Source organism: Mustela nigripes, chromosome 9, assembly GCF_022355385.1.
Source record: "Mustela nigripes isolate SB6536 chromosome 9, MUSNIG.SB6536, whole genome shotgun sequence".
NCBI classification, from domain to species: domain Eukaryota; kingdom Metazoa; phylum Chordata; class Mammalia; order Carnivora; family Mustelidae; genus Mustela; species Mustela nigripes.
The window spans coordinates 9,881,983-9,891,565 of record NC_081565.1 but is presented as its reverse complement, the minus strand read 5'-3'; the positions used below and the strand labels follow the sequence as shown (position 1 = coordinate 9,891,565).

At 40.9% G+C, this 9,583-nt stretch overlaps 1 protein-coding gene across 2 annotated transcripts in view; it reads right to left on the bottom strand.

Moving 5' to 3' along the window:
• The window catches only part of GOLGA1 (golgin A1), a 47,972-nt gene that overhangs the window by 29,761 nt on the left and 8,628 nt on the right, over positions 1-9,583 (bottom strand). The window contains exons 5-10 of one of the 2 annotated variants that reach the window (XM_059410825.1): positions 8,931-9,005; positions 7,917-8,014; positions 6,531-6,563; positions 3,788-3,916; positions 3,299-3,468; positions 2,743-2,854 (exon numbers count right to left, since the gene is read on the bottom strand). In XM_059410825.1, coding sequence (XP_059266808.1) covers positions 2,743-2,854; positions 3,299-3,468; positions 3,788-3,916; positions 6,531-6,563; positions 7,917-8,014; positions 8,931-9,005 — 617 coding nt within the window. The remainder of the gene's footprint in view (positions 1-2,742; positions 2,855-3,298; positions 3,469-3,787; positions 3,917-6,530; positions 6,564-7,916; positions 8,015-8,930; positions 9,006-9,583) is intronic. The other variant, XM_059410826.1, reaches the window with a different exon arrangement.

Sequence of the window (9,583 nt, the reverse complement as noted above, 5' to 3'; positions counted from 1 at the left end):
GCTGCCTTCGGCTCAGGTCATGATCCCAGCATCCTGGGATCGTGACCTGAGCCGAAGGCAGCCGCTTAACCAACTGAGCCACCCAGGTGTCCCAGTACAAAACTTTTTTCAAAGATTTTCAAAATTTTTAAAAAGGTTTATTTATTTATTTATTTGACACACAGAGAGAGAGAGAGAGAGAGAGAGAAAGCACGCGCTTGAGAGAGTACACAAGCTGGGGGCGGGGGTGAAGGCAGGCATATGAGAGAGAGGGAGAAACAGGCTCCCTGCCGAGCAGAGAGCCTGATGTGGGGCCTGATCCCAGGACTCTGGGATCATGATCTAAGCCAAAGGCAGACACCCAACCAACTGAGCCACCCAGGCGCCTCTAAAAGATTTTATTTTTAAGTAATCTCCACACCCAGGTGCCCGGGTGGCCCAGTTGGTTAAACGACTGCCTTTAGCTCAGGTCATGATCCCGGGATCCTGGGACTGAGTCCCACATCGGGCTCCTAGTTCCAAGGGGAGTCTGCTTCTCCCTGTGACCTTCTCCCCTCTCATGCTCTCTCTCACTTTCCCTTTCTCTCTCAAATAAATAAAATCTTAAAACAAAACAAAACAAGTAATCTCTACACCCAATGTGGGGCTTGAACTCACAATCCCAAAATCAAGAGTCTCACATTTTACTGACTGAACCAGCCAGACACCCCCAAGCTTTCCACATCTTAAATGTACTCTAGAGTAACTTGCACAGGTAGATGAAAGTTCGCAGTAGCCTTGTTGGTAATAGTAAAAGACCAGAAACACCGCAATGTTGATGGTCAATGGAATGGATACATTTTGGTAACCTCATACTACATGGTTGAAGAAAGAACAAATCACAGCTGCATGACCCATATGCACGTTTTTTAGGAATACAATGTTGGGCACCAAAATCAAGTTTTAAGAATACCTACAGCATAATTTATGTAATTTTTAACAAGCATGGGAGACAACAGAAGATACATACAGTTTAGGGATAAATTAATAGTAAAATTATAAAGCAAAAACTAAAAAGGGAACAGAACAGTTTCTAGATTGTTTACAAAAGAAAAAGCAATGTGATGGAACAGTGAATGGCACATGGGCAAGCTCAGAGGGAAGCATATTATTCTTTTTAACCTGTGGGTTAGCTACATAGGAGCTCACTGCCTTGTTACACTTGCTACCTGAAATAAATGTTCCATCTATTCAATAACCATAAGGACAACAAAAAAACTGACTCAAAACTCACGATCTTCGTGAAAAAACTGTCTTTCCTCTGGCACTCGTAGCCCAGTGACTGACACCATCAGCTGCTCATTTGATCAATCATCACCGAAACTTCTTTTTCTCTTGTTCTTCTCCTACATCCATTACATTAGCCAGTGGGTCAGTCTCCTCACGACTTCATCCGTCTGTCTACTCCCCCATTATCTTCATCGCCACTCCTGTCAAAGCCACTATCTCATGCTTGGACAGGTACAAGAGCTTCCTACCTGGAAACCCATTCAGTGGTTGCCTCCCCAACCAACCCGTTCTTCTCTCACTCAGTGTGTCCTCTCCTCCGGTTCCCTGAATGGGCTCTTCCTACTGCCTCAGGGTTTCTGGGCTTATGGTTCAAACTGCTCACTGTTCTTGCTTCAAATTCTCTCCCACTGCCCCTCCCCAGCTCAAATGTTACTTCCTCACGGGAAGTATTGTCCGACTCCAAGGCTCGATCTGATCTGATGCTGTTAAAGGATCCCACATCACCCTGTAGTTTTCCTTCACAGCACACATCATGGTTTGCAAGGGGTGTACAGACTTCTCCTCACACAAATCTTCCTCTACTATAATGATGCTCTAAGTCTCTGCTGCACTTGGGACTAGCAGTTCTCAAGGGATGAGGGTAGGGTTGGTCATAGCACCCCCCAGGGGGTGTTTTTTCATATGATGGAAGGGCGTGACTGCCAATGCCTGAAGGTGCTACCAGCACTAAGATCGCAGAGGCCAGGAAAGCTGAGTGTCCTGCAATGCGCGGGACAATCATACGGTACAACTGTTCTATTCAAAATGACAGGAAGAAACATACCACTGAGGAACACTAGTCTACAGTCAATAACAATATTTTTTATTCTTTATAGTCTCAAGACAGCACAGACCTATAATAGGAAGGAAGTAAATGTATGTTGGCCAAATGAACAAATGAATTATAAGGATTACCTTTTTTTTTTTTTTGAAGATTTTATTTATTTACTTGCCAGACAGAGACACAGGGAGAGAGGGAACATAAGGATGGGGAGAGGAAGAGGGAGCAGGCTTCCCGCCAAGCAGGGAGCCCATCTCAGGGCTTGATGTCAGGACCCTGGGATCATGACCTGAGCTGAAGGCAGACGCTTAACGACTGAGCCACTCGGGCACCCCAAGGATTATCATTTGGAACAAACTGGATTAGGCCACATCAACCGCGAATGCTACATTTTCTTATGCTCAAGGCCCACCATGTAGTACTTAAAGACAAATGTGAGCAGATCAAATGGCGCGCTTTGAGACTTCCTACCAGGACAACACTGACCTCTTCTGTTCAGCTGTGTGACCACCCATGAGAAGGCAGCCTGGCTAGACTGGGAACTAGGGTCACTTAGGCTGCAGGAGAAAGAGAAGTTTCAGCAGCCACCCTGAGACAGAAATTTCTGACAGATTTAGTTTCTACCCCATTCATGAATGCTGGCAACCTGGATCCACTCCTAGTACTCCACTCACCTTCTGCAAATCCATGGAAAGCTGCTGAATGAATGCTTGGAGCTCTTGTTCCTTTTGCTCCAGGGCTGAGATCTTATTTTCCACACCTGTGTTTGAAGCTGTCACATGATCTCTTCATTGAAAGAAAGCAGGCAATAAACACATTTGAAAATCTCATCTAAGAGACATTCTTCTACAGGAAAAATACAGATGGTTCTTTACATGTCAGGGCTGCAAATGCTAGTCATTGGAAGATTATCAATGGAGAAGACCCCGTGGCTCTTTCTGAAGTAGAAGCCCGGAGAAAAAATCCCACCCAGGTTTAAGCAAAAAATCGCTGTCTCCTTTTGGTTACTCAATAGCTTAGAAACAAAAACATATCTGGATCACTTGGCAGGCTTGGAAGCTGAACCTAAGCAGGTGAGGGGAAGGAGGGTCTCAAGCCCTGGGCAGGTAGTCTAGAAGCCTTTGCCAGAACTGAGATCAGAAAGTGTTGCAAAGAGCAGTGGGGAGAGGCAGGCAAGCTGTAGCCAGAGCTAACACCGCTTCCCACGGGCCCCACAGACCAAGCAAGAACCTCTGCTCTTCCAGCGCTGAGCAGTGTCTCTGCAATTCTTCTAGCTTCTGGCTCAAGTCTGATGACATCTGACTGGAGGTCATCAACTCCTCCCGGGTGTGACTAAGTTCTCTGGTTCGAGCCTCCAACTCTTGCTCCATTTTCCCCAGACTTTCTTCTTTTTTTAAAAGCTGATAAAAAGATACAAAGTTTCACTGGGCCACTACTAAGAAATACTACTGAGACTTATTTTTAAAAACATGGACCAACAAGTCAAACTTTCCTAACAATTTTGTGGGCTTATAAGGGGCCCAGTAGTAAGAAAGAAAAAGAAAAGGAAGCACATTTCAAACAGAACTTCCCCACTTTGCTAAATTGAAAAATAAACACATATGATTAATATCAAAGACTACTAGGGTATGTTCATCAGCAAGTAGAGAGTGATAACTAGTAAAATCAGAGCAATTCATCATCTATACAGCACGTAGCTATGAAAATAAAAATGCGTACCATGTGCTTTACTTTACTTAGTTCCTGTTGCTGGAACCCCTCTAATTCATCCATTTCATCCCTCCTTTGGAAAAGATTCAAACTCTGGTTCTTCATTTCCTGTAACTGAGCTGTCAGAAACCTTTTCTCCTATTTGGAGGAAGAAGACATCATCTCAGGCAACGAAGACACCACAAATCCTTATTATGTATGCAGAATGCTTTTTAATAAAATCTACAGAAAGTTTTTATTTTTATTCAGCAGAATTGTTATTTCTTTTAAAGATTTTATTTTTAAGTAATCTCCCCGCAACATGGGGCTCAAACTCACGACCCTGAGATCACAGACTGCTAGCTCCACAGACTGAGCCGGCCAGGTGCCCCCAGCAGATTACTTAATAAAGAAAAATCTTTCAGGCGCCCGGGTGGCTCAGTGGGTTAAAGCCTCTGCCTTCAGCTCAGGTCATGATTCCAGGGTCCTGGGATCAAGCTCTCTGCTCAGCAGGGAGCCTGCTTCCCTTCCTCTCTCTCTGCCTGCCTCTCTGTCTACTTGTCATCTCTGTCAAATAAATAAAGTCTTTAAAAAAAAAAAAATCTTTCAAAAACTCTCTTGTCAGCAGACAATAGTAGATAACAGGAAGCTTTATGGTGATATGACCAATACAGCATTATCTAACTCTCTTTAAGTTAAAAATACATGTGTTTTAAATGAGCCAGCTATGAATAAGGGGAATAAAAGCAACAACTGCTTGACATTAAAAGTTCTTAAGTTTGATTAGAAATCGCAGATCCTCATTTTCCCGGTCTGTTCTCAGTAGCATATTGAACTGGATGAGCAACGTGAGTAACTGGAGTAAAACTGAGTACCCTGAAAAAATGAGATGCATTTAAGTAATGTCAGTTCGCAATTTCAGTTAGGAAGTCAACAAAAATTAGACATGACTGGTGTCAGCAGGTTACAATTTACTAAATGACAGCTTCCCAAGATAGACTCTTTTCAGGACAAACCCTGCTGCTACAGTTTCTAATTCCTGATTGAAAAGAAATCTAAACAGTCTAAAAATAACAGTTCCAAAAATGACAGTGGCTTCAAAGACCTACATAGATGTCTCACTGCTCTTCTGGGTCTAAAATATTTCCCAGTCCCTTTTTGGGCAGGGAAGAGGGGGTGGGGATCGCCTTAGTGCACTGTCGGTGGTTTTACTTAGTTCAGTCCTGCATGTTTCCTTAACAATTTTAAAAGACAAAAAACAGTTCAATGAGAATTTCAACTACTATAATCTTACGAGTTTCTTTTAAGAAAAGAAAACTTTAACCTAACCAATACCTCCATATTTAAGAAGACCATCATTAACACCATGTTCAGATTTTTTTTAAGCACAAGTTTCTTTGGGAGATAGCTTTTGTCTATAATTCTTTCCTTACAAAAATATGTTCAAGCATTCTTTGATAAATTGATAACTAGATTTCTAGAACACACAAAGAGAACTGATTTAACTTGGAGTTTTATTCCAAGAATACAACAACAATAAAACTCATCTGCTTAATAAAATGAACAGTATAAATACACGTGTGTGTGTGTGTGTATGTGGTGTTTGTATATATATTTAGAAATGAGGTTTTTTTATTCATTTAAAAAAAAGATTTTATTTATTTATTCATGAGAGGCAGAGGGAGAAGCAGGCTCCCTGGGGGGCCCAGTGTGGGACTCAATCACAGGACTCTGAGATACTGACCTGAGCCGGAGGCAGACACTTAACTGACTGAGGAACCCAGGTGGCCAAACAGTAAATTTTTTATTTTGCAACTGAATTTATCAATCTAAGAAATAATTTTTTACCCCAAAGAGTAATTTAGGAGTATTTGATGAAAACAAAAAATGAATTAGGTAGCAGCATATAATTTGGGCTGAGGGAGCGGACTTTTAAATTAAAATGTTTTTCTAACTATAGGCCTGAAATTTCATCTTCCTGTTCATGTCTGGGAGCCAGGAATACATTACATTAACACCTACACAGTGTTACACAAGCTATGGTGCTAGAGTAATCAATTTTCCTCGTCCGTGTTTAGCCAAGAAATGCTCTTATCTGCTCAATGCTGAGCCTTGAAAAATGCCCTCCTTCCCCACTGCCTCCTCAAAAAGTATTCCTAACATTACCACAGTGCCAATTAGGGCCCCAGCAGGAAACAGATGGCAGTCTCAAATTGGGTATTTTGAGAAGAGTTTAATAAAGGGACTTTTGAAAGCTGTGGGTGAGTAAGAAAGCACAAAGCTAATGTGCTCGTAACAGTTGGGCAGGAAGGGACAAAGGGAATGTAGAGGTTACAAGAGACCCAGGAATATCCAACTAAAGCTGTGACCTTTGGCCATGGGATACAAATAACCTGAAGGGACCCCACATGGAGAAGGCTGGAGGAATAAATCCCGGCCACCCACAATTCCTTTGGAGTTCCCCCACTGGCAGAACCCAGTTGGAAACCAGAGGGCAATGGAGCCTGGCTGCCGCAGTTTCCGTCAGCCTCCAGGGACATGGAGAAAGGTAAGATAAGGGAGGAGAGGACAGTGGGAGGGGCAAACCAAAGACATCCAGCATGCCCTCAAGCAAGGGCAGCCATGAGCTTTTCAAGTCAGTGTCAACTCAACCAGCACCCCAAGTCTAAGAGGTGGTAGAGTGATCTGTACACTGGGTACCGGAAAAGCCATTTTCCAAGTCCTGAGGAGAGGCCAACATTCATACTGAGATAAAAATAAAAGATGAACTAACCTTTTCAAGCTGATCCATTTTTTCTGACCATTCCTAAAATAAAACAACAAAAAGGTACAGTTTCCAGGAAAGAGTATCAGTAACATAAGGTTTTCAGAAAACAAAACAACCTAACTCCCCTGCAAAGCAAGCAAGCAACCAATCAAAACAGCAAATAAAAAAACCCCATAAAGTTGGCTTAGTATTAAGAGAACCAAGAGTCCTAAAAGGAGAAGAAAATGAATTTTATAGAAACTTCTAGAACACACATATAAACCTGCAGATTTTTACGAAGCAGAGCACCCAACAAAGTTGTAGTGTGGTGTTCTGATGCAGCTTTTCACTTTATTCCTGAGTGTTTTTCCATGAATACTATTATTATCTCTTGGGAGTGGGTAGCTGGGGCAGCTGAGTTGGTAACTATAATTGATATTTAGAAACTAATTTAATGAAGGTAAAAGGGACCACCCTCGCCAGCCCCTGATAATTATTTTCCTTCTTATCTTGATTTTACCAATATGCTTTATGCCATCTGGTATATGATTCCCCTTATTCACAAATCACAGGAGGAAAAATAACCATCGGTACAAAAAGCCATATTCCAAGTGCCTACAATCAAAATTCACCAATTTTAGATGATATCATCATTTATGTACATTTACACCATAGTTATCTAATAGGTATTGGTGAATAATGTCTTTTTCTGGCTAGCAAATGTCCTAATACTCCCTTTAAAATACTCACTTTAAAACCAACCAACTCACCAACTATAGATGAATTATATATATATTCTTAAGTGAAACATAATAAATTGATCCTGTCTTAATAAATCAAGATTACTAGTATAATATCTTGATGTTTTTCTTAAATTTAAAATGCCATCGAAAGAAATATTTACTTCATAATTACTGTAATAGGTGGTAATAGTACTATTTTCCTTTCTTACTGTTATTCATTCAGCATCTATCAATGGATGGTTCTAGTGAGATTACAGGAGTTCTTTTGTCTAACTCACTGGGGTTAAAGACACTAGGAAACAGACCGTAAGAACTATGTACATCATAGAAGCTGGGCTTGAGAGCATTCTCTACTCTAAGAGGCAAATGTTTGGGGTTTAGGGGTCTAGGCCTTAACACAGGTTTTTAGAGGACAGAGACCATTTCCCTTCTTTTGGGATATGCCACCAGATAGAACACATCATTTCCCTTCTCCCTGTCACAAAGTTACACAGAATGACAGAATGATATTCTCTATTCTGGATGCATCTCACGATTACAAATGTAAATTACAGAGCATTCCTTTTCTCCTAGGCTGCAGATATTTTCTACCAGGTTTACGTCATGATTTTTGAAATCACGTCACTAAGTGAAATCTTTCCACCAGTCTTGGGCGTCACATATAAAATACCTGGTCCTTTCTGGCTAATGCCAAAGCCAGTCCTTCTGCCATTTTGGCTCTGTTGGCTTGGAATGTCTCATTCTGCTCTTGAAATTTCCGCATGGAAGCTGTTAACAAAGAGGCTCTATTTGAGATATGGCAATATTTCAGAAACGGCATGACAAACAGCCCATGTGATTATTTTACAACTGTAACCTAACAAAAAAGATCAAGGTCAAGTAAGTGGATAATGAGACTGGGAAAAACCTGATCCGTCTCAACATTATCCCAGAATCTTTTGGGCTTAGCATTAGAGCATAGCTGTTTTTTTGCTTTCTCTTGTTCTATTTTGGTAATAAGCAAGTATATACATTTAGGAAGATGCCAAAAGGTAACTTTTTCAACAGTACAATGATAGTAGGTAGGTTGCTAGAAGAGGCTAACGCTGTTGCTAAGTGATGGTTACTAGCATACTTTATCAGAATTAAAAATAAAATTCAAAACTATGCAAAACAAAAAACCTTTCTTTCACTTCGTTTTCCTTTAAAATTTTTTAAGTATATGTCAACAGAAAACTTCTTTAGCATCTTTCTTGGATTGAATCCAAAGGAGAATATATGAATTAGGACAGACCAAATAAAATGTATGTTCTATTGCTGGAGAAGTGATGACAGCCAAAAATTTCCCCCCATTCTGAATACAGCAGCATGAAGCTACGGCTAGAACAAGGCTCCTAATCTAGGCTTAAGGGCCAGGAACATGATTTTACTAACATCAAAGGGCAGCCAATAAACTGGAAAACCGGATGAAGACAAGCTAGTACACATAATGACCTTCTCCTAAGAAGCATGCCCGTAACACAACATCAACAGAATTGTATGCTTATAAATATCAGACAAATGTTTTACCACTCTGATTAAGAAGTACACTTAAAAAGATTTGAACTATGATGGACAAACTTAGCCAATACACTATGGTTTCATTAAAAAAAACCAAAAACTAAACCCTGAAAAGATTGAAAAAAAGCAGGAAAAAAATACGTACAATCCTGGTGTTTTTCTAATGCAATTTCAAGCTTCTCTTTTATCTTCTGCAAGTTTCGGACCTGTTCAGCATAGTCTTGGGTGAGGAGGGTGACGCACATACCAGGAATGGACAAACATCAGGAAAGGAAGTTAATTAAACAAAAAAATGAGTGAAAGTGATGATGATTTTCTCAACCCGAAAACCATTGCTGTTAAGGAAAGCTAGGCAGACAGCCTCCCATTAACAATGAACAACACAAGCAAACAGGTATAGTACAAACCATCCACGGTGTAAATGGTGAATACAAACAGGCAGGTCTGTTTAGCCTGGATAGAGAGCAAGAAGTGGGCCTGGTCTGATCATCAGAAACGCCCTGCTCGTTAATTTCAAACCTCCGTTTTCACTTCCCCTTCCAGTATTAGCGATAGGACAGGGTGAAAGGAACTCACTGAACAGCTCACAGTTCATACAGCTGTGTTAACAGTGGTTGGGACAATAGCAAACACCTTACCACAGGATGGTCTTTACCTTCAAAGTACTTTATTTTCTAGAAAAGTCAGCTTCCTTTCTATATGGGAACTGAGCTTCCTATGCCAAATTAAAGGTGAAAGTCAGAATTAATTATCTGGGTGGCCAAAGATAGTATGATGCAGTGGAAAAGTAGGCAGGCT